Source organism: Narcine bancroftii, chromosome 7, assembly GCF_036971445.1.
Source record: "Narcine bancroftii isolate sNarBan1 chromosome 7, sNarBan1.hap1, whole genome shotgun sequence".
NCBI lineage: Eukaryota > Metazoa > Chordata > Chondrichthyes > Torpediniformes > Narcinidae > Narcine > Narcine bancroftii.
The window spans coordinates 51,503,242-51,529,169 of record NC_091475.1 but is presented as its reverse complement, the minus strand read 5'-3'; the positions used below and the strand labels follow the sequence as shown (position 1 = coordinate 51,529,169).

Below are 25,928 nucleotides of genomic sequence, written 5' to 3'. Positions count from 1 at the left end.
GGCATAGAGGACATTGAGTTCATCTGGGAGTGAAGCTTTGCTGTCTCCTACAGCACCAGATTTGGTTTTGTAGCAGGTTATGTAATTTAATCACTGCCACAGCTGCCGGATATCCTTCATTGTTACCATTATTGTCTGGAATTTCCTCTTCGCCCCGGAGACCAATTTAATTCACATTGGCATGATATTATATTGTGGGGATATTAACCAGAGTTTTGCCCAGGCTGTGGAATATTGAAGATAGTCTGATATCCTATTATATACTTCTCAAATTAATATTCAAGTGATCATTGTAATGGAAGGAAAATGCTTAGTTTATCAAACATTACCTGCCACTCTGACAAAATAATGAATGTTTGGCCATTTCCTGACAATGTGCAGATTTGGAGGCTTCCCTTTTCACTGCCTCTTTTATACTATTTTCCATTGACTCTAAATAAGGTTGACTACTTTTTGAAGGTTTATAAATATTGCTTGAATACAAATATCTTACTTTTTCAATGAAAATGAACATGAATTCTAATTACTTTCCATCTTTGAGAGGTTGACATTTGTTTTCATGTTTGATAAAACAATTGTTCAATATAATTTTGGACAATAATTTCAAACACATGGTAGAAAAGTTTGCATGTATTTTCAGAAAATATTCAAGCTGGGTAATAGTTGGTTCATTTATATTTTTTTAAAATGTGGTTGCAGACAAAATCATTTAAAACCAAATGGCGTGAATTGATGTTGGCTCTATTTAAAACATTTATTGGAAAAATACAATGCATTAAATATAATTATGCATCCAATACACATTCATTTTCCATCTAAATTATTGGTCTTCATTTGCACATGCAGACAAAACAATCAGCATTCTTATCAAATTTAAACATTTGAAAGATAAAGGTCAAGTGAAATGTAAATTGATTCATATTTATTTTGCTCTACTTGTTTTGGTTAATTTGACAAGAGGAGCACCTTTAAGAGGAGAGGACACTGCAGTTGCCTTCACTTTGAGGTTTTCACGAACGAAGTTACGTTGCCGAACTGGAACACAATGCTTGAATGCTGTCGTGATGGTTTTGCCATGTTGGACATGAGGAGGAGTGTACTGGGGATCCAAACCATTGATCTCGTACGTCCATTGCATATCTGCTGTCTATAAGTACAAATGTCAAGAGGTCAGGCATTGTTTTTCATTGCTTTTAGATATTATACTTACAAAATGCTGGATCTAAAATTCTCATGCATCCATTCCATGCAATTGGGGCAGGACACCCGGTTCCACAATGGCAAGAAATCTTGGGTCAGCTAATTCAAATATTGTATTGATGTGAGGGCAATAATGCAAGTCTGCCCATCAGGGAAGAAAGAGAAAATCAAATAAGGGAATAATTAACTGAGAAACACAATAAAACAGATTGTAAAATTTTCTATAGAAATGTGCACAGGCATAGATTGGTTCAAGATAATGTGGGATATGGGTCAGGAAAGATTGAAACAAGGGAAATAATATTGGGGAATAAGGGGATAGCAGAGAAATTAAACAAATATACTATACCTGTCTTCATAAAATATACAGAAAACCTTCCAGAAATAGTACACAAGAACAGATTGAAAATGAATGAAAAGTTAAAATCAGCATTTGAAAAAAAAATCATTAAAGAAATTAATAGGATTGAAATCCAATGAGTTTGAAGACCTCATGGCTTACATATTTGGCTCTGATCGTAATGAAGAAAGTGTTTGGACTAGTTTGCATGTCCATCTGTAACGATTTATTTAAGAACGGTGGGAGAAAGAAAGTAGACCAGTTAGCCTGACATCAGCAGCAAAAAAAAAAAGGTGATGTGATGTTTAGAAGATTGTGATCAGATTTTGCAAAGTAAATATTTGCAGAATTTTTGCAAAGGGGTGACACGGTTAGCATAGCAGTTAGTGCAATGCTGTTACAGCACCAATGACCGGGGTTTCAATCCGGTGCTGTCTGTCAGGACTCTGTACATTCTCCCCATGTTTATGTGGGTTTCCTCCAGGTGCTCCAGTTTCGTCCCACCATTCAAAATGAACTAGGGTTGTAGGTCAATTGGGTGCAATTGGGTGGCATGGGCTTGTGGGCCGAATGGGCCTGTTACCATGCTGTATGTATGTTTAAATTTAACTTTTAAATTTAATATGGATTTATAATAGGGTTACAATTATGCTTGACAAATCTGTCGATTGTTTTTGAGGTTGCAATGAACAGAATAGGAAAGGGATGGATTTGGATTCTCAGAAAGCCTTTGTAAAGGTTTGCACAAAACATACTGATCATGTAATTCAGGGGTAAAATGCTAGCAAGGCATGGGATCTGTTTATGGATGGGGTGGAGTGACAAAATGGTTATTTTCAGTGATAGGGGCAGGGCCAGTTGGATGCCATAGAGATGAGCGGTGGGGCCCCACCTGCTCACCATCTACATCAGTAAGGGGGATCAAATGTAATTTATCCACATTTACAAAGCTGACATGTGGTGTCAATTATGATTACTTCAAGAGATTGGATGGCCAAAAGAATTGACAAAGATGTTGTAGATAAAATATCATGCAGAAAAATATGAGTCAATTGACTTTAAACAGGATAAACAGAAATAAGTTTTATCCTCAAGTGATGATGCTTTGAAAGGTGCTGGTCATCCTTGTACATGGATCACATCAAGTTATCAGCCAAGCACAGCAAGGCCAAGAGCAACCATATCTGGAATAATGCATACTGGTCTGGTCACCCAACCCAAGGAAGGAAATCTTTGTGATGGTGAGAGTACAGTCAATGCTTTTCGATTCATTTTTTTAGGATGAGCTGTGTTTGTGAGACAAAGCAGAATTGTCTTGTAATCTCTTGGGTTTAGAAGAATGAGAGGTGACCTATTGTGAAACACATCCAGCTCTTACAGGAGTTGACAATAGAAGCAAGGGTAATGTTTCCATTGACTGGGGCGACAAAAACCAGGACACTTTTTCAGTAAAAGGGGTTAGTTATTGTAGAGCTCTTCGAAAGAACCAAAGACTTGTTGATCCAAACCAAGGCTTTTATTAGCAAAAGACAGGAGCTCTTCACAGGTGGCTGACCAGTCCGGAATGATCCGACCTGGCCAGGGACACAACCCTTTAAGGCCAGACAGTAGGCGTAGCTAAGCTCTCAGCCAATCGCTGTAAGCACAGTCATTACACTCTAGATACTGTAACTATATACATTGGTGATAGGTCTGTACTATCACAGTTATTCAGATTAGGAAGAATTTTCTTATGACTGGAAGATCGTTAATCTTTCCAATTCTCTCCCAAGAGTACTGTAGTGGCTCAGTCATAGAGTGTATTCAAGAAAAAGGCAGATTTTTGGATATGAAAGGAGTCAGGAGATATGGAGATAACACATGAATGTGGCAATGGGAACATACAGTTTACTCCTTCATGTTGTTATGGGCAAACAAAATATTGGCCGGAGCAGGAAGTTTGGAAGAAAGCAAATGTTCTCTGTGCTATCCCTTTGTAAATAAAACTCTGTTTTGGATGACATTGGGGGACATGGCTTCTCATGGAAGAGCTGTCTGTACACGAGGAGAGAGTAATGAGTAATGACCCTTGGTAATGGGAGACAGTTGTGTGAGAACTATTTCTGCAGCTGACAATGCGACTTCAGGGCTCCTCACTTCTGGAATCAAGCATATTATTGAGTGGCTACAGAACAGTTTGGAGGAAGAAGGAAGACTTTAAACTAGATCTGCTCCCCAGGGGTTGTGAGATTTCAGAATTTCTTGTCCCAGTAATCAGTGGAGACAGAATCCTCATATATTCAAAGCTGAGATTCATAGATTTTTAATCTGTGCGAAAATTGCAGAAGGTTGGGCAGGAAAGTGAACTTTGGGAAAGTTGGATCAGCCATGATCTTATTGAATGGTGGCATATGTCATGATAATGAATATCTAGAGCGCATCGGATGTCCCCCAAAGTTCCTCAACATGATTATCCAACTGCACGAAAACCAACAAGGTCGTGTCAGATACAGCAATGAGCTCTCCGAACCCTTCTCCATTAACAATGGCGTGAAGCAAGGCTGTGTTCTCGCACCAACCCTCTTTTCAATCTTCTTCAGCATGATGCTGAACCAAGCCATGAAAGACCCCAACAATGAAGACGCTGTTTACATCCGGTACCGCACGGATGGCAGTCTCTTCAATCTGAGGCGCCTGCAAGCTCACACCAAGACACAAGAGAAACTTGTCCGTGAACTACTCTTTGCAGATGATGCCGCTTTAGTTGCCCATTCAGAGCCAGCTCTTCAGCGCTTGACGTCCTGCTTTGCGGAAACTGCCAAAATGTTTGGCCTGGAAGTCAGCCTGAAGAAAACTGAGGTCCTCCATCAGCCAGCTCCCCACCATGACTACCAGCCCCCCCACATCTCCATCGGGCACACAAAACTCAAAACGGTCAACCAGTTTACCTATCTCGGCTGCACCATTTCATCAGATGCAAGGATCGACAATGAGATAGACAACAGACTCGCCAAGGCAAATAGCGCCTTTGGAAGACTACACAAAAGAGTCTGGAAAAACAACCAACTGAAAAACCTCACAAAGATAAGCGTATACAGAGCCGTTGTCATACCCACACTCCTATTCGGCTCCGAATCATGGGTCCTCTACCGGCACCACCTACGGCTCCTAGAACGCTTCCACCAGCGTTGTCTGCGCTCCATCCTCAACATCCATTGGAGCGCTTACACCCCTAACGTCGAAGTACTCGAGATGGCAGAGGTCGACAGCATCGAGTCCACGCTGCTGAAGATCCAGCTGCGCTGGATGGGTCACGTCTCCAGAATGGAGGACCATCGCCTTCCCAAGATCGTGTTATATGGCGAACTCTCCACTGGCCACCGTGACAGAGGTGCACCAAAGAAAAGGTACAAGGACTGCCTAAAGAAATCTCTTGGTGCCTGCCACATTGACCACCGCCAGTGGGCTGATATCGCCTCAAACCGTGCATCTTGGCGCCTCACAGTTTGGCGGGCAGCAACCTCCTTTGAAGAAGACTGCAGAGCCCACCTCACTGACAAAAGGCAAAGGAGGAAAAACCCAACACCCAACCCCAACCAACCAATTTTCCCTTGCAACCGCTGCAATCGTGTCTGCCTGTCCCGCATCGGACTTGTCAGCCACAAACGAGCCTGCAGCTGACGTGGACTTTTTACCCCCTCCATAAATCTTCGTCCGCGAAGCCAAGCCAAAGAAAATGAGATGTACCAGAAGTCACGTGGTATGAGAGAGATAAGAACACAAGCAGGAGAACGAAGGAAACCGGAGAATAAAAAGACACTAAGACGTTTACCTGATAAACTTGTGTTTAATGTCTTATTAACTTCACATTTTGGGCCACAAATGTGACATTGGCGACGAGGATGAAAGAAGCTTGAAGAAAATTAAAGACTAAGCAAGATTACAGAGGATTACAAACATCTTCAAGGTGATAAGAATTTTCTCTTGTCTCAGTACTTTTGGGGCTGGAATATTTCCTCATGGCTGGTGCAGACAGTGACTTTCTAACACATAGTGGAATTGCTCATTTTGACCCGACTGGTGATACAAGCACTGTAAGTGTGAAGTGGAAGGCACGGCTGGAAGAATTTGAATCCTATGCCGACAGTCGTGGCCTATTTCTAGATACCGGTACAGTTGAACAAAAAGCGCAGAGGAGGGCGTTACTTCTTTTCACTGCAGGACCCTCAGTTCGGGAAACATTTAAGACACTTTTGAATACTGGAAGGAAGGATGAGTACCAGAAAGCGGTAGATGCATTAAATGCACAATATGTAGTGACACCGAATGCTACATTTCAACGCCATTTGTTTCGGAGAACGAGACAAGAAGATGGCCAGACAATTGCTCAGTACGTGACAAGACTACGCCAGCTAGCTGTTGGATGCAATTACATGCCAGCTGATTTGGACAACCAATTATTGGACCAAGTCGTACAGCACTGCAGATCAGATAAACTCAGAAGACGTCTACTGGAAAGAGGGAGTGAGTTAGAACTCACCGATGCTTTAACCATTGCTGCTGCATTAGAGGCTGTTGAAGGGCAATTTCATACCATGACCCTGAAAGACAACTCAAGCCAGCAAATTAAGAGGCTCTCACATCGCCATAATCAGCCAAGATATATGCCGACACATGACGTGGAGTGTTATCGATGTGGAAACCGAGGTCACTTTGGAAAAGACCCATATTGCCCGGCCAAAGGCAAAGGTTGCAGAAAGTGTGGAGATAAGGACCATTTTGCAAAGAAGTGCAAAAGCAAGTCCAATGCAGACCAGAAGAGGAAGAGTACAACTTCCAAAGGCAAAGTCTGGGGCAAAGGAAAGTATCCTGGAAAGAAAGATACCATTCGCCAGATAGATGGTGACGATGATGATACCCAGGAGGAACAGAGTTGTTACCAATTTACGTTGAATGAAGTACATCATGAGAAGGTCCCAGTGATCATTGGTGGAGTGATAGTGCAGGTCATTGTAGACTCAGGCAGTGACAGTAATGTGATTGATCGACATTTATGGGAGAAGTTGAAAAGGAAAAAGATCACCTGTACCTCAAAGAAGTGTTCCAAGAAACTGTATCCATACACAGCAACAAAGCCATTGCAGACCATTGGATGTTTTACTGCAACTGTTGAAGCTGGAGATAAGTACACCAAAGCAGAGTTTATGGTCATAGAAGAGAGGGGAGAACCATTGCTGAGTAGAAGCACAGCACAAGACCTGGCAATACTTCGTATTGGAGCTTGTGTCAATTCAATTCAGTCATACGAGGATATGAAGCAAGAATTTCCCGCAGTCTTCCAAGGAGTAGGAAAGCTGAAAGGTCGACAATTGAAGCTAGCGGTAAATGAAACGGTCAAACCCAGGGCACAACCAATGCGCCGAACTCCGTTTGAACTTCGTGGGAAAGTCGAAGCCAAAATTAAAGAATTGATCGAACAAGACATTATTGAACCGGTGGAACATTCGACGCAATGGGTCAGCCCAGTAGTGATTGTGCCCAAACCAAAGGGTGACATAAGACTATGTGTTGACATGAGAATGGCCAATGAAGCTATAATTAGAGAACGACACCCTATACCAACAGTGGAGGAAATACTTCAAGAACTAACTACCAGCAAGGTATTCTCAAAAATTGATCTGAAATGGGGCTATTATCAATTAGAGCTGGATCCGGGTTCCCGAGATGTGACAACACTTGTGACTCACCTTGGATTGTATCGTTACAAGAGACTATCATTTGGAATTAATGCAGCTTCGGAGATCTACCAATATGAAATCCATCGAGTGATTCAAGGCATTCCTGGAGTTGCCAACATTTCTGACGACATCATAATCCATGCACCAACGAAGGAAGAGCATGACAAACGGTTGAGGGGTGTACTATCTAGACTACAGGAGGCAGGCCTTACCGTGAATGGAAACAAGTGCCAGTTCGGTGTGTCAGAAATGGACTTCATGGGACACAGACTTACACGGGAAGGACTAAACCCTGCAGAGGCCAAGGTGAAAGCTATTGCAGAGGCACGTGCACCTCAGAACGCAACAGAGGTGAGGAGTTTCCTGGGATTGGTCAATTTTTGTGCAAAGTTCATTCCTAATTTTGCTACAGTGGCAGAACCACTAAGGAAACTAACCAGGAAAGGTGTACCATTTCATTTTGGATCTGAGCAGAAGAAAGCGTTCACAGCGCTGAAGCAAAGCCTGACAAATGCAAAAACTCTTGGATATTACGATCCGGCGGCATCAACCAAAGTCATAGCAGATGCCAGCCCGGTTGGTTTAGGAGCCGTGTTGATCCAGATGCACGATGGAGGACCAAGAATCATTGCCTATGCCAGCAGATCATTATTAGATGTGGAAAGAAGATACTCTCAGACAGAGAAAGAAGCACTCGGACTTGTATGGGCCTGTGAGAGGTTCCATGCATATTTATACGGCATTGAATTTGAACTCATCACAGATCATAAGCCATTAGAGATGATCTATGCACCTAGATCCAAACCATGTGCCAGAATAGAGAGATGGGTACTCAGACTACAACCCTACAAATATAAAGTAATCCACATTGCAGGGAAAACAAACATTGCAGATCCGCTGTCCAGATTGGTGAAGGTTGGTGGTCCACATTCCAAGTCAGAATTGGGAACTGAAACAGAGAGCTTTGTACGCTTCGTAGCTATTCAGGCGACACCGAAAGCTGTGACTACGAAGGAAGTCGAGAGAGAATCCGAACGTGATCCGGAACTCATGGAAGTAAAAGAATGCATACAGAGTGGACAATGGGACAAGTGTACTCACAAGGCTTACATTCCCATCAGAGATGAACTTTGTTCCATCGGACAGTGTGTATTAAGAGGTTGCAGATTGGTGATTCCGCAAAGATTGAGACCGAAGATCGTATCCTTAGCGCATGAAGGACACCTAGGCATTTTTGGTACCAAGCAAAACCTCAGAACCAAGGTATGGTGGCCAAGTTGTGATAAAGACACAGAGAAATTTGTTAAAACTTGTCACGGATGTCAAATCACAAGTAGGAGTAATCCGCCAGAACCGATCCGGAGTACGCAACTTCCGACATGACCATGGATCGACGTAGCTGTTGATTTTCTTGGACCTTTACCGATGGGTGAATCAATTATGGTAGTGATAGATTACTACAGCAGATACTATGAGTACGTGGTGTTGAAGTCCACAACCACTGAAAAAACAATACAAGCATTAGCAGAGATATTCGCAAGATATGGATTACCTGTTACATTATACTCTGACAATGGTCCACAATTCATTTCAGAGACATTTGCAGAATACATGAGGACCACAGGTATCCACCATCATAAAGTAACTCCGAAATGGCCGCAAGCCAACGGGGAAGTAGAGAGACAAAATGTGGCTGTCTATCGAGCAACGCCTCATGCAACCACTGGAAAAAGTCCTGCAGAAGCATTTTTTGGGAGAAAAATCCGCACAAAAATGCCAGAAATAAAGGAAATCCGAGACGACCAGGAGATGAGGGACCACGATGCTGAAAAGAAAGGTGCAGCAAAGCTGCACACAGATTCGAAACGTGGAGCCAAGTACTCAGACATCATACCAGGAGATAATGTTCTAGTGAGGCATGAAACTGGTGGTAAGCTGGACACACCTTATTACCATCAACCCTATACTGTCGTATCCAGAAGTGGCAGTATGGTGACAGTCAAGTCTTCGACTGGAGTCCTGTATAAGAGAAATGTATCAAGTGTAAAAAGGTACCAGTCCAGAGATACATCCTGCGAAGAGGTTGAAAGGCCAATACGAGATGCTGAAACTGAGAGACCTGACGATGTTCCAGAGGCAGTTACCAGCACTCCTGATGAAGTGACTAGAGCACCAGAAACACCCGAAGCCGTGGTGAGCAGTATTTCCGACGCCGAGAGTGAACAACCGAGAAGCGACGACAATATCGCAGGCAGGCCGAAACGAAACCGGAAAGCGCCCAAACGATACGAAGACTTTGTGCCATAGCTTTAATAAGAACTTTGGGACAGTATTTTAATCTTATATCATAAAGTGCATGTATGAATGCTGTAGGAAGTAAATTTTATGTAGTTAAGTTATAGTATTACCATTAGTTACGATGTTTGTATGTTTTCGAGGGATATTGATAAGTGAAGGTAAAGTTTATTTCTGATTAAAGGAGGGATGTCATGATAATGAATATGTATGAAATGTACCGGAAGTCACGTGGTATGAGAGAGATAAGAACACAAGCAGGAGAACAAAGGAAACCGGAGAATAAAAAGACACTAAGAAGTTTACCTGATAAACTTGTGTTTAATGTTTTATTAACTTCACATTTCGGGCCACAAATGTGACAGCATAGGTTTGAGGGGCTGAATGGCCTACTCTTGTTCCTGTTTTTTATTAAATTAAATTATCCAGTTTGTCACCTCTTTATAACTCACTCACCAGCCATGTTTAAATCATGTGTTTAAGATAGTCCAGATAAAGTCAATGAAAGCACACAGTTCCTCCATTTACTGTACATTTTTACCACTGTAATGGAATAAGTTAATGAAATAAATGTTTAAAAATGGGAATAAGATTAGGTAGTTGAGGGCACTTTTCACAAGCAAACATCATATTTCAAAAACAGAAGCAGAAACAGACAGGAACAAAAACTGAAACTAAGAGAGAGAGAGAGAGAGAGAGAGAGAGAGAGAGAGAGAGAGAGGAAGATAAAAGCTCCAGCAGTCAGTGCAAGGCTGCAGAGTGAGAGGCAACAGTCAGTGAAGAGCCTGCTTAAGACCCCATTTCAAGGATGTTGAGTTCCATGTTCAGCCTATTCAAAACCTCTGTTGGGGCTGGTTGTTGTCTTTCTCCTGAAATAGGGGAAAAAGAGAACTCTTTGCGGTAACCTGGAAGAAGGCATGTTTCTTCCGAAAGACACTTCAGTTGCTGATTGACGGAAATCAATTTGTGTGTGTCCAAGGAACAACAAGCCTCTCTCTGCACCCACCCAACAAACCTCTCTCCATCTGGTAAAAACTTAAGGCACCTGTTGAATGTAATGAATGTTTAAATCTGTGTCCACTATTCAAAGCTGCCTGATACCAGTAAAGGTGGAGAAGTGAACAAAAAAATGAGTTGACAGTGAAAAAGGACCGACCACACACACACACACACACATTAATTTAAGTAACTTAATAATGATAAGTTAAATATTGATCTTATTCTATATTAAGAAACCAGTTTTGTTTAAGACACCATTGTCTTGGTGAATTTCTCTTGCTGCTGGTATTTGGGGCTTAGGGCTCGTAACAGGTGGGGGTTGAAATACTTGAAATACTTGGAGTATGGGAACTAAAACATTTGGAGTTTTGAGATCTTAAACCTTTGGATTTTTTTAGGATTTATTCGTAAATTGTTTTTCCAAGCTAATTTAAAGCTTGTGAGAGGAAGAATAGCAGCAATGGATATCGTGAAATTTTGGAACAATCATGACTTGCTGAGGCAGAGAAAAAGAAAACAGGAACTGCTGGTGGTACGAGAGAATTAAAGCTGGCTGAAGTCAAGGGTCTTATGAGGAAAATAGAAATACAGAGGTTTATATGAAATATTATTTGTGAGGGAAAATTTGAAGAGAAAGACTTAGATGATTTTCCTGAGGATAAATCTGTTGAAATGCAATTGTAATTTTAAAAATTGGAGCGAGTTGAAGAGAGAGAAAAATATAAACATGAGATAGAGGAAGCTAAAACAGAGAAGAAATGTGAGTTGGAAGAAGCTAAAAGCCTTTTGAATTAGAAAAGTTAAGATGGAGAGAGGTAGGAGAGCTGAAGCTCAAATTCCTGGAGAGAGGTTAATGGATAAAAGAGAGGTTAATCGAGTTCCTCCTTTCAATGAGAGAGATATAGATACATATTTTCAGCTTTTTGAAAAGGTTGCTTAGAGCTCACGTTGGCCGAAATAAAAGTGGCTTCGTATGCTCCAAAGTGTACTAAAGAGAAAAGCATAGCTGGCATCCTCTAGTTTGACTGCAGAGCAAGTTGCAAATTATGAGACTGTTAGACAAGCAGTATTAAAAGCTTATGAGTTGGTTCCAGAAGCATATAGACAAAAATTTAGGAATTTGGGAAAACCATAGAACCAAATTTATATGGATTTTGCACTTGAAAAATCTGTATGTTTTGACCATTGGTACATCTCAAAAGGAATAAATAAATCGAGTTGAAATCAAGTAAGAGAATTGATATTAATTGAGGAAATTAAAAGGTGTGTTCCCAATGAGATCAAATTATACCTGGATGAGAAAGAGTCGGGGACATGGCAACAAACGACTAGGTTAGTGGATGAATATGTCTTCATTCACAAAAACAAATTTCAGCATGAAAAGGTTAATGTGGAACAGACCAGTAAAGCCTGAAATTAAGTCTGGGGAGAATATTAAGAGAAAAGGTGAGGGTAAAGTAAGAAAGGACAGAATTTCAGGATTTGTCGGTTATTACTCTAAGAAACCTGGTCATGTTCTTACAAATTGTTTAGTGCTGAAAAAGAAGAAATAAAAGGAAATATTACCAGAAGCTTAAGTCACTTAATAGTGATGTTAAAATGGATCTTATTATTCTGCAGTAAGAAAGTAAAACCAATTTTGTTTAAGTAGTCATTGTCTTAGTGAATTTCTGTTGCTGCTGGTGCTTGAATCCTTAGGGCTCGTAACACTATAATCACAGCGCCTGCAAACTTCCGTGTTTCATTCTGATAAAGTCAATTGCAGATGATGCATACTATGCAAGAGAACAAAAGAATAAGATATTAAAAGTGGAGAATGAGAATGCTGAGTGGAAGTTCTAAAGATATGCATTGTTGGAAAACCTGCACTAGCAAGAAAAGCTTCTCACCAGTGTATAAATGAAGTATGATGATGGTCATTTACCAAGAAAGCAATTTGCATTTATTTTACAAATTTTAAATCGCTAACAAATGTAACATGGCTAATGCAGCAACATCCTCACATGGTATTGAGGTACCGTTTCTTCCCTGATCCCTCTCTAAATATATAATGAATGCAAAACTGAGCAATTGCTTCAGTGGTCTGTGTTAATGGCATTTATTGCCGCAGTAGGAGCTCAGTGGCTTTCATCAAGAAACAAGAATCTTTGATTTTGTAATCAGAAAAAGCAATTAGAAGGCTAAAGAATAAATGAAATATGTCTGTTCCCTGCATTTTGCCCATTGACATTTTATTTGAACATTATGGAACATTCATTCCTTTAATTTTTCATATAAACAGGCTGATATAAAGATCTTATACAACTACATGTAATCTATTGCAGTACTTTATGAAACACAGTCATATTTTAACAATTAATGAGGCAATAATTCATTTGTCTTGATCTGGCAATAAAAACAATAAATAATGTCTTTGGAAACAATTATTTATTTGCACTGTTTGAGAATATGGACTAATTTTGTGGAAGTCACGTGTTACCGTTTGAAATGATCCAGAGACTGGGGAATTAAAAACTGTGATTATTTTCAGGCCCACAGTAAGCAAAGATCCTCATGATTTCTGTTGTGAAGCAAATTATTGGAAGGAAAAGGATCTTGTGTCCCTGTCCAACTATTAGATTGTCTTCAAAAGATTCAATGAAATGGAAGACAACAAAAAGACTTTCAAATGTGAAGGACGATACCTTAATGCACATTAATTGAGAATGATTCAAAGCACTAATGCTGTTCCTCCTTTTACAAATACTGGACAGCCTGGTGAGTATTTCTAGCAAATTCCAGTTTCATTTTTGTACGGATAATAATAAGAAGCGCATTTAGTGGAAAATTCCAGGCACTTTTGGAGTGTTGTCTTTTAAATTTGAATCATTTGACTTCCTGCTGATCATTCTTCTCCTCCTTTCTGATAAATGGCATGAAAGGGCATGAACCATCAACAAGTTCAGTTTTGCTGCTATAAAGAATCTTCAAGGTTTAAGAAAATGAGCTCCAGCTGAAACATGGCAAATCACAAATATACAGTATTTCAAGAAGTTTTTAAAAAATTATCTGAAGATATGATCATAACTCCAATAAATTATTTAAAATTCCAAGTTCCCGCTTACTCTTTTGCTCGGACACCTGCCGACATTTTTCCATACTTAGATGAAGGGCTTTAGCTCAAAACTTTAGCTCTGTATCTTTACCAAAGGACACTGTTTGACCTGCTGAGTTTCTCCAGCATTGTGTGTGTTTACTTCAACCACAGAGTCCACAGAGTTTCGTGTTTCACCTCAAAGTTCAGATGTATTGTCAGACATATGTGGCATAACGTATAACCCTGAGATTCTTTGTGCTGTGGGCCAGGCAGAATTACCATTTAATGGTAGTGCAAAAAGCTGTATTCATAAGATATATAAACAAATAAAGAAATGTAAATAAAATATGCAATGCAGAGAGGAAAAATAATCAAACAAGTGCTAAAATGAGAGTCCTTAAATGAGGACCCTGGTTGACTTTGTTGTTGAGGAGTCTTCTGTTGGAGGAGTACCAGCTATTCCTGAACCTGATAGTGCAAGTCTTGTGCCACCCATACCTCTTTCCTGATGGTAGCAGGGTGAACAGAGCATATGCTGGGTGATGTGGATCCTTCATGTTTGCGACTGCTCTCCGCTGGCAGCGTTGGCTGTTGATATTCTTGATGGTGGGTAATATTTTGCCTGTGTTGTCCTGGGTGTGTCCACTACCTTTTGCAGGGCTTTCTGCTCAGGGGTATTGCTGTTCCCATCCCAGGCCATGATGCTGCCTCTCAGCACACTTTCTACCACACATCTATAGAAATTGGTAGGGTTTCCAATATCATACCAAATCTCCGTAAACTCCTGAGGAAGTAGAGGCGCTGATGTATTTTCTTCATGATGCCATTAGTGCGTTGGATCCAGAAAAGATCATCCAAGATAGTGTCTCCCAAGAACTTCATTGTTTGGTGGTTGAATATCTCTCCTTCTGGTTGTTTTAAGTGGGGTAGAAACCAAGTGGATCTCGTTTTGCCCCAAATATTCAGACAACAAACTACCCATATTTTTGGGAATAAATACAGATTCTGATTTTGAAGCCATATAATGTTGCTGACCTGAAGATTTGCCCACTTATTTTGTGTGAAATCATTCATTGGGGTTGACAATATTTTAGCATTTGGAACTTGAAGTAGAAATGTGCAAATGAATTTACTTTGAGTTTGAAGATGGACAGTAAAATATTTGGAATTTACAAAATACTTAGAATTTATAAAACAGACCTGATAATTCCAAAACAACAATGCATCACATTTGCTTGTAATGAACATATTAATGGCACAATTTAAAACTCGTATACTGATCAAATATGCGTTTCCAGTTCATGGTGGTTGTAAGACAGCCGCTCCCATCAGCTACTCTACACCCGCTGCAATTGCGGTGCAGCCACCGTACTCGCCACAGTGCTACTGCACATCCACAAGTCCCTGCGAGGTGTAGCAGTTGAAATGGAGCTTGGCTGGTAGCAGATGATATTACAAGAAGCTCCCGTTGTATAAAGTTTTGTTTGAGTTTAACAGTGAAGCGTGTGGCTCAGGTTATCACTTGTGTTGACTGGTTATTCGGTGCATTAACAAACATGGTGGCAGAAGTGGGATCATGTGTGTCCCCAAACCTGAAGCCTTCAAGGGAAAAGTGAGTAACTGTGCCATAATGGCGGATGGATTCAGAAGGCCTGACCCGCTTGTATTTGAAGGCAATGTGGCCGAGAATTGGCGCATATTCAAACAAGATATGACATTTTCACGCAGCGGCAAAGTGATAAGACTGCCTGAGTCAGAGGATACATTTTACTAAATTTGGCAGGTCCTGAGGCCATCAAAAGGGAATGGTCATTCCTAAACGCAGATGAGGTGCGTGAAGGAGATACTGATACCAGCCCAGATGAATCAAGAGAGAACCACGAGTGTTTAAAAATAAAATTTTGAAAAATGTGCAATGCACAAAAGAACTTAATGATGGAAAGACACCGACTTAATACCGGAAACCAGAGGCCTGGTGAGTCAATTCACTCGTATGTCATTGGCCTAAAAATCAGGGCAAAGATCTATGATTTCAGAGCACTCTGTGAAGAGCTGATTAAAGACAGGATTGTCTGCAGTGGGTGCATGGCAAGATGGGGTAGAGTCTAGACGTGCAGTCTCGACCTCTCTGGCCAGACTTTTAAATACCAGTTTTTTAACCCTTTGTTTTCAAGTTTAAACTTTTTAAATTTTAGTTTAAAGTATTAAGGAATTATTATGGCCACTAATGGTAAAAAGACTAAATCTCAAGTTCAAAAGAAGATACATTTTCGAAGTGCTGAAGATCTGGGGCCTAGATGACTTGAAACAGCCCCAGGGTCAATTTCTTCAATGCCTAAATCCCAAAGATCGCCTGTGGAGGCTGAAAAAAAAACTTATTACTCACCAAATGAAGGATGGTGCTGGAATTACCCATTCTCCGGATGAAGGTGTGTGTTCCCAAGTGGACCCCGGTTTGGAAAGCCTTTCGATTTCAATGGGGGAGCACGCAGGAAGATGACTCCATTGTTGAAAATGCATCAGGTAGCATTACAATCTGAAGAAATATTTTTTCTTCACGAATGGATGAGAAAACAACAAGATGCGGGGGGAGACCAGTGGCCACCCCCTGAAGAAGTCGGGGTGCCGTCGCTGGGAGTCCAGACCCACAGTAAAACTTTTCAAATGCCTTCTGTTGAATTGCATTAGGAACTGCAGTTACCTTGTTCTGCCACCATGTCAGAAAGATCAGACCTGAGATTTACTGATTCACAGTGTATGCAATTGAATGCAGTTATTCAACCTTTGTTGAGATCTCCAATGAATGAAATGGTTCAAATGAATGCTGGTATAAGTTCAGAATTAAAATATGGTTAAGACATGTGTGGATGCATCTTATGAAGATTTAAAAAAAATTCAGACTGCTTTTTTGGACTGTAAAAAACAAGAGACTTCTAACACAGAAAAAATGATGAAGGTGGAAAAATCAATCATAAAATTAGGAGATCGTGAGAAGGAGCTAGAAAGAAAAATAGATTATTTGGAAAATCAAAGCAGAAGGAATAATGTGAAAATTGTTGGTTTGCCAGAAGGTATAGAAAGACAAGATCCTCTTTGTTTTTTTAAAGACTGGATTCCGCAAATATTAGGGCAAGAATTTTTCCCTGGAGGATTGGAACTGGAAAGAGCCCATAGAGCTCTAAGAAGAATACCCTCAGCTGGTCCCCGAGACCGGTAATAATTTGATGTTTGAGTTATTTGGATAGAGAAGCAATACTTTGACTTGCAGTACAAAATGCGAGACAACGAAAAACCCCATTATTGATTCAGAATAGCAGAGTCTTTTTTTAATCCTCATCTGAGTCAAGATGTCATTCAACGTCAACGTCGATTCAATCCAGTTAAAGAAGTTTTGTGGCGTACAGTGTTGAAGGTCTTTGTTACAGAGTCTATCAATTTTGGTTTTTTGAAACTGATTGTGAGGCAATGATTTTTTGTGACTCATTGCCAGATTTAAGAGGACAAAGATGTAGTCCACCATTATCTCCTAAACAAAAATTTGGTAGCTCTGGAAATGGAACAAATGGCAAAAATGGGAAAAATGGAAATGGAAAGAGTCCACCTCCTTCCAAAATGGGATCTTTGAGATTGGAGTCTTTTGGATGAAAAGAAGAATTTTCTTATTTTATTTTTTCTCTTGCTATTATGATACTTGGATGTTACTGATTATTTGGTTGGGGAGGGGGAGATTTCCACTAAGTTCTTTACTAGTCATCAGCCACTGGTGGGTGATCCTCAGCCAATTTTTGTTTAGGGGATTACTACCTTTTGGTAGTTTTTTTTGGGGGGGAGGATTTTCTTTTTTTTCTTTATTACATTTTTATTTTTATATTTTTAAACGTTTTAATTTGTGATGCTTTTTATTGGAGGGCCTATATACGTTGATTTGAGTTTTTATATAAAGATATTATTGGTATTTAGTTATAATAGTATGTATGTCAAAGTTGAGGTTTGCTACTTTTAATGTTCGAGGATTAAATAGTATGATTAAGCGTAAGCGAGTCTTGGCATATATTAAGAAAATGAAAATTGATATTGCATTTTTACAAGAAACACATTTGAATGTGAAGGAAAGTGTGAAATTAAAAAGGGATTGCGTTGGGCATGTAGATTCTTCATTTAATTCTAGAGCTAAAGGTGCAGCAATTTTGATATATAAAAATTTATCTTTTGAATTACAATCAATGGAGGAAAAGGCAGGATGTATTCTTAAATTGAATTGTAAGATTTTTAGTGAATTTTGGACTTTACTTAATATTTACGCTCCAAATGCAGATGATGAAGTATTTATTTTGGATGCATTTTTATGTTTGGCTCAAGCTAATGATAATATTTTAGTTGTTGGTGATTTTAATTGTGTTTTGGAACCTTTATTAGATAAATCTCCGAAGAAAGTTAAAAAATCCAAGATAGCAATCCAGGTCCAAGCGTTGATGAAAGATCTTAATTTAGTAGATATTTGGAGACATCTTAATCCAACAGAGAAAGATTTTTCTTTTTATTCATCTAGACATGAATCGTTTTCAAGGATTGACTTCTTTTTAGTATCAGCACATTTACAAGGGAAAATACAACAAATAAAAGTAGGGTGATTTCAGATCATTCTCTGTTATATTTTACATATGAAACTTTTGAGAAATTTCAAATAGCTTATTGTTGGAGATTTAATACAATGTTGTTAAAAATACAAAATTTATTGATTTTTTGAAAAAACAAATTAATTTTTTTTGAAAGAAAATTATAAATCTGTTCAAAGTAAGTTTGTATTATGGGATGCTATGAAAGCCTATTTGAGAGGACAAATAATTAGTTATACTTCTAAAATAAAAAAGAATCAATTAAATCAGAGTCTTGAATTAGAGAAACAGATCGATGAGTTAGAAAAGGAATTTCAGAAAGATGCTACAGAAGATCAGAAAATAGAATTATCTAGGCTGAAATTGAAATATAATACCTTGCAATCTTATCAATTTGAATGTGTGATTAATAGGACTAAACAACGGTATTACGAATGGGGAGAGAAAGCACACAAGGTATTGGCAATTAAAGAACAGATATCGAGGACCATTAATGCTGTTAGACGGAATTCTCTTCTTACATAAACTTCGTGAGATTAATGATGAATTTTATTCATTTTATAAAAAAGTTATATACATTTGAAAGAAAACAGGAAACTGGATCGATTGATTTTTTTAATCACAGTTGAATTTACCGATATTAGAGGATGGAGATATACAGGAGTTAGAAGAACCATTTACTGATTCTAAAATTAAAATGGCTATTCTGGAAATGCCAAATGGTAAATCGCCTGGTGATGATGGATTTTCGGTTGAATTTTATAAAATTTTTAATGATTATTTATCTACAGTGCTTGGGGATGTGTAACATCAAGATGGAGAACATTATGATTTACCTGAGTCTTGTTCTAGTGCTTTAATTACAGTAATTCCTAAAAAAGATAGAGATCCTTTGAAGGTATCTTCATATAGACCAATTTTGTTGTTAAATGTAGACTATAAAATAATAGCTAAAGTATCAGCGAATAGATTGGCTAAATTTTTACCAAAGTTGATTCATATTGATCAAACAGGCTTTATAATGAATAGATATGCTTCGGATAATATTTTGCGAGTGATTAGTTTGATTAATAGATTTCGACAATCTTTAGATCATCCGATGGTGATATCCTTAGATGCAGAAAAAGCATTTGATAGAGTTGAATGGAATTTTTTTGTTTAAAGTTTTGGAGAAATTTAAGTATGGTCCTTCTTTTATTGGTTGGATTAGGGCTCTATATAGTAAACCGGTAGCTAGAGTATTGATGAATGGTTTGATTTCGGAATCTTTTAAGTTAACTCGAATCACTTGTCAAGGTTGTCCTTTACCACCAGCTTTGTTTGTGTTAGTGATTGAACCTTTAGCACAGTTGATAAGACAAAATATACAGACACAAGGTATGAAAGTTTTAGATGAGTAGTACAAAATTAATTTATTTGCTGATATCATATTGATGTATTTAACAAATCCAGCTCAGTCACTTTTGCATTTGAAGGAATGTTTAATACAATATGGATGTCTTTCTGGATATAAAGTTAATTGGGAAAAAAGTGAAGTATTACCGGTAAGTGAAGGAAATTATTCAGTTTATAAGAATATTATTAATTTGAAGTGGACTGATCGAATTAAATATCTGGGTATAATTTTAAATGTTAATTATCAATCTTTATATAAATTAAATTATGCTCCGTTAATGAAATAATTTAAAACTGATTTGATTAAATGGAAGGATTTACCTATTAATTTAATGGGAAGGATAAATAAAATTAAGATTAATACCTTTCCACGTATACAATATTTGTTTCAATCTATTCCGTATTTACTTGATAAATTTTTTTTTGAGATTTAAAAGGATTGTCTGCAGCATCCATAATTAAGCCATGAGAAAGGCACTGCTGCGTGACAGTGAACTAACTCTTGCAAAAGCCATCTCCACGTGTCTGGCCCAGACTATGGAGAAGAAAACAAAGGAGAACAGCAGAAAGCGAGCCTCTCCACAGCAGCAAGGCACAAGCATAGATGTAATTCAGATGGGACCTGTGAACAGGCAGTGGCTGGAAACCAGAAGAAGAAGAAGTCAACATAGCCCAACTGCACCCTCACCCAGGACAGAGTGTGGCGACTGCAATGGCAAGGCAAGAGATGTGCCTGGTGTTTGGCCAGCAGTGTAGAGCCTGCTGGAAATTTAATCATTTTAGCAGATGCTGCAGAGCTAGGCATCAACTCACTCCGGGACCCATATACAGAAGGATAATTAAGCATGTGGAACTGGAGCAAGGAGAAACCAACCCGGACAATGAGTATTACGTTGATGGGCTGACTCTGCGGATGTCAGGAGACCCAGCAAAGATGTGAACCAGAAGGAATAATGCAGCATTTATATCAATGAAGATCAATGGTAAAGCAACAGTCATGAAAGTTGACATAGGGGCCAAGTGCAACGTCATGTCACAAAGAACATTCAGTCGACTGAGGAAGTCAGAACAGATCATACCATGCACCAAGTCCACAAGCCTTGTGGCAGACAGGGGCAGTAGAATCAGAACTGATGGTACAGTGCTACGGCGGTACTATGTACAAAGACAGCTGCATGTACTAACCATTTTCATAGTCCAAGAAGATGTCGTGCCTCTGCTGGGCCTGAGTGCAAGCATAGACATAGGACTTGTTTTGTTTAACAGAGAAGTACACCAGATACGTCCAGTCAAGCATGACTTGACGCACAGAACTTTTTCTCAGTACAGTGACCTTTTTAAACAGAGGAACTGGGGAAGCTTCTGGTGACATAAGACTCAACCTGGAAATGAGGCCCATTGTTCATCCGGCATACCATATACCTGTAGCAATGAAGGACAGGGTTAAGACTAAGTTGGACAGGATGCAGGACCTGGGCATGATTATCCCAGTCTCCATGCCCACCGAGTGGGTCTCCTCCATGGTGGTTGTTAAGAAAAAATACGGACAGGAGATCCAGATTGATATCAAGCCAAGAGACCTCAATACAGCTTTAAAACAACCACACCAACCAATGCATACTGTGGAGAAAGCTGACGCACAGATGGGTGGTGCGACCGTCTTTTCAGTCCTGAACACAAAGAATTCCTTCTGGCAAATCAAACTTGACTACAAGTTGTCTCTGCTGACCATATTCAGCATAAGTTTTGGCCAATACAGATTCCTGAAAATGCCATTCAGAATCAATTCAGCCAGCGAGGTATTTCAAAGGTCAATGGACAAATCTTTGCGGGGTACCCCTATGCCATCATTGTCAATGACATACTCGTAGGTGATAAGGACTTGGAAGAACACAATGCAATTTTAAAAAGATACTCGATGGAGCCTGGAAGGTAAACCTTAGGTTTAATCTCCAGAAGTGAAGATTCCAGCTGAACCAGTTCAGTTACATAGGCTGTGTCTTCACAGGAGAAGGCCTGAAGGTGGACCCTTCGAAGACCAGAGCAATAAGCGAATTGCCAGTTCCGACAGACATGACAGCATTGCAACGTTTCCTGGGCATGGTCAACTACCTGGGCGTTCATCCTGAACTCCAGTGATCTTACCACTCCACTGAGGCAGCTGATGCTCAAAGACATGGAGTAGATGTGGCACGAGCAGCAACAAAATGCATTTGATGCATAAAAAGGCATATGTCATGCCCACCTGTTCTTTTATTCTATGATGTACAAAGACCAGTTATGCAAACTTGTTACTTGGTGTGGCATGCCTGCAAGTTGGAAAACCCATGGCCTACACATCCAGGACACTCACCAACATGGACACCAGGTACACCCAAATAGAGAAAAAGTTGTTGGCAGTAGTTTTTGCCTGTTCAAAATTCAACAACTATGTCTATGGGAGACCAGTGACGATAGAAACTGACCACTTAACTCTGGTCACAATTCTAAAGAAGCCAATTTACACAGCCCCTGCACGATTACAGAGAATGATGATCAGGCTTCAGAAATACAACCAGACTTTAATTTACAAGTGTGGAAAAGAAATGCAAATAGCCAACGCACTATTCCATGCTCCCAGAAAATGCATGATCTTGCAAGCTAAGGAAGAGGACACTTTTGATGTAATGACAGTAATCCATATCTCCTCCTCCTGGTTGGAGGAACTGAGACAACACAGCCAAAGTTTCAACTTTGAGGACCCTGAGCACTTTTATCAAGGGCAGCTGGCCAGACAAGCAGCGCAGCCTATCACCTGAAGTGCAACCCTACTTCCCATTTCTGGATAAACTACTCATCAATGATGGAATCATAATGAAGGGCCAGAAAGCAGTAGACCCAAGTTCACTGCAAAACATTTATGTAAGCATCCTGCACTGAGGGCACCCAGGGGCAGAAGCAACCAAACACAGGGCTAGAGACATCGCTTTTTGGGCAGTGATGATGGAAAACATAGACCAGGAGGTACAAGCTTGCTCATTGTGCAACAGTACCAGACTGCACCTGCAGAGACAGCCACTGCAGCTCCACCTGGTTGCAGACCTCCCCTGGTCAACCGTAACAAAAAGACATCTTCAAGTTGCTCGGTCAACAGTATTTGGTACTCTGGATGGTTTGAAATAGACCTTCTACATGATACCACCTCCTTGGCAATCATAACCAAGTTGAAGAGGCACTTTTCAGTGCATGGGGCACCCCACACTCTGCTATCGGACAATGGCAGTCAGTTCACCAGTGAGAAATTCAGACACTTTGCAGCAACATGGGATTCCAACCACATCACTAGCAGCCCAGAGTACCCACAGTCAAGCGGGTTGATTGAAAGAGTCGTGAGGAGCACGAAGCAGTTCATGGATAAGTCTCACAGGGAGAAGACGGATGTGTTCCTCAACCTGCTGAACCTAAGGAACATACCTAGTGACGCCACTTTGGTGCAATGATTCATGTCCAGATAGACGCGGTTGACCCTGATAGAAGCAAGGAGGCTCTTGGAGCCTCAGTTAAAGAACCCACAAGAAATCGAGGCCCAACTGCTCAACAGGAGGCTAACATAGAAGAGGTACTACAACAAGAAGAGCTGACTGCTTGAGCCATTAGCAGAAGGGCAAATTCATAAGGATGCAGGGTCCAGAGGGCTACGACCGCATGGGCATATTCAAAAGGAACTGCCAGGAGCCCAGGTCATACCTTGTAAAATCAAAATGAAGGGTATTTCGGAGGAACTGTCGATATATCCTACCTGTCAGGGAGAGCCACCCCCATCCCAAACCATTCCTGATGAGACTATATACCTGGATCTGGAATGTGAACCCGGAGTAGGCGGAGCTCCCTTCGGAACAACCCATGAAAAAAGAGGCCGCACCCCTGAGACTGTGGATGGCACATCCTCTCTGGCTTAAGCACCCCAAGTATCCACTTCCACCAATGGCTACGACATGACACACGCTGGGCGTATGTGTAAGCCCAATCCAAAATAACAGGATGAAACTGGATTGGCTGTTCATTGCTGAACTGTAAACATTGTACAGCACCAACATGGATTGAGGTATGTGGGGGTTGCTCAAGAAAGGGGATGTAGACAGCCGCTCTCATCAGCTGCTCTGCACCCGCTGCAATTGTGCTGCAATCGCGTTGCAGTACTCGCCACAGCACTACTGCACATGTGCAAGTCCCCACAAGGCAAGGCAGTTGAAATGTAGCTTGGCTGGTAGCAGACGCCATTACACAAAGCTCCCGTTGTACAGAAAGTTGTTTTGAGTTTATCAATAAAGCATTTGACGAAGGTTACCACTTATGTTGTCTGGTTATTCGGAGCAGTAACAAACATTTACATATTGCACACATACAGGAACACTTTTTTTTCTGATAGGAAAAGGTGATGTGTATCATTCATAAATGTCCTGTTGTCTGAGACGTTCAGGGCCACAGGAATTTACTGAATTTGCTATCTAAACAATGCCTTCAAATGCATTACACCTCACAGAGATGAAGGTGGGAGCATTCCTTACAGATTTACCTTCCTGGCCAGAGTGCTGGATTTTTAATCTTTCCTTTCCTTGTGCCTGGTTGGTTGGAAATTTATCATCAACACCTCAATATCTTTTCCTGGTCATGCTGAGGACTTGGCAGATCTCTGCTTGGAGAATCATTTCACTTTGTGACAAATGGGTTCACTTTAAAAAGGGTTCAGAGCACATCAAATTTTCTGAAGCTCCAAAATTGTGTAAGACTGAAACCAATAAATGACCCAATCAATGACCCAAAAAACTTGCAAATGTTTATCACAGATCTGATTTCCACACCATGTAGAAAATGTGTATGTGTGGATTAGATTTGTTGCAAATACATGAACTCAGCATCGTTATCATTTCTGCTTTGTCTGCTTCGGATCTTTGTGCTTGAATCCCACAGAAGCAAACAACCAAACATTTCATTTGTTGCAAGATGTACTGTAAGGTATGGATCATGTTTTGTAATTGATTTTATGCCACAGTGTTGTCTTATATCTTAAAAAGAATGTGCTTTCTGACTGAATTCCAATGCCCAGGTATCATGATAATGCAAAAGGATTTATTTTCCATGAATATTGATACATTTCTAATCATTAGTGTGTATCTGCAAAAAAGAAATCCATTGGATGAAAGGATTTCAAATAATGTGGGAAGTAAAGTGAGTGTGTGAGTCTTTAGTTGCATAGACATCACCAGACCCTCTCTGGTGCAATGCATTTACTTCTGGATACTGAACTTCAGCAAGAACAACTGTTGGAACATTTATATCGCAGAATCACCAGGATGATTCCAGAGCTTAAAAGTTTAAATGGGAGTGGGCAACCTTTTTCAAAAAAAACCTCACATTCTACCTTAAGTCTTCCCTATGGCATCAGTGCTCTGTCATTGGTAAGGGATTACTTAAGGTGGTATATGAGTGGAAAGAAAATGTTTGAAAACCACTGTTTTAATCGTATCTAATTGACTTATTATGTGCACCGTTTCACAACTCCAAAGGAAATGGGCCAATGACTATTTTTCTCAAGCAAAATATTTCAGTAACAATTGAGTCTAGAACAGCGGTTCTCAGCCTTATCTTTCCACTCACGTACAGTACAACCTTAAGTAATCTTTTACAAATCACAGAGCACTGATGGCATAGGGAATACTTTAGGTAGAATGTGTTTTAAAAAATAAGTATGAAAAAATAAATTCTAGATTGTCAGCTTGTGTCCTCTTGATGGAATCCACATCCATAGTGGCCAATATGCTTACAGGGATATCTGACAACCATTAAGTGAGAATAATCAGATAAGATAGAAATCTACTTTGCATTGTTTATGTTAAGGATGCGTGTGTTATAATGGCTACATCATACTCTGCTTCCAAAACAAGCACATTTTGAAAACAGACCACAATTCAAAATTATGACTCAATATATGCAAAAATCAAGGTAAATTTAAATTCTACTTAATCTGTCTCTGGGATTGACATTAGGGCGTAGATGGCGTAGCTGTTAGGGCAACACCTTTACAGTACCAGCGACCGAGACCGGGTTCCAATCCTGTGCTATCTGTACGGAGTTTGTATGTTCTCCCCGTGTCAGCATGGGTTTTCCCTGGGAGCTCCTGTTTCCTCCAATCTTTCATGAATGTACCGAGGGTGGAGGTCAATCAGATGTAATTGGGTGCCATGGGCTTGTGTGCTGAAATGGCCTGTTACTGTGCTGTATGTCTAAAAAATTGAGAGAATACTGGCCAC

General features: G+C 40.0%; 1 protein-coding gene across 5 annotated transcripts in view; it reads right to left on the bottom strand.

Annotated features, from left to right (window-relative positions):
- Positions 1-740: 740 nt before the first annotated feature.
- LOC138738909 (cilia- and flagella-associated protein 47-like) overlaps positions 741-25,928 on the bottom strand; it is a 614,550-nt gene continuing 589,362 nt past the window's right edge. For all 5 annotated transcript variants that reach the window (XM_069890090.1, XM_069890088.1, XM_069890089.1 and 2 more), the window contains one exon: positions 741-1,147. In XM_069890090.1, the coding sequence (XP_069746191.1) occupies positions 923-1,147 (225 nt within the window). In that variant the 3' untranslated portion in view covers positions 741-922. The remainder of the gene's footprint in view (positions 1,148-25,928) is intronic.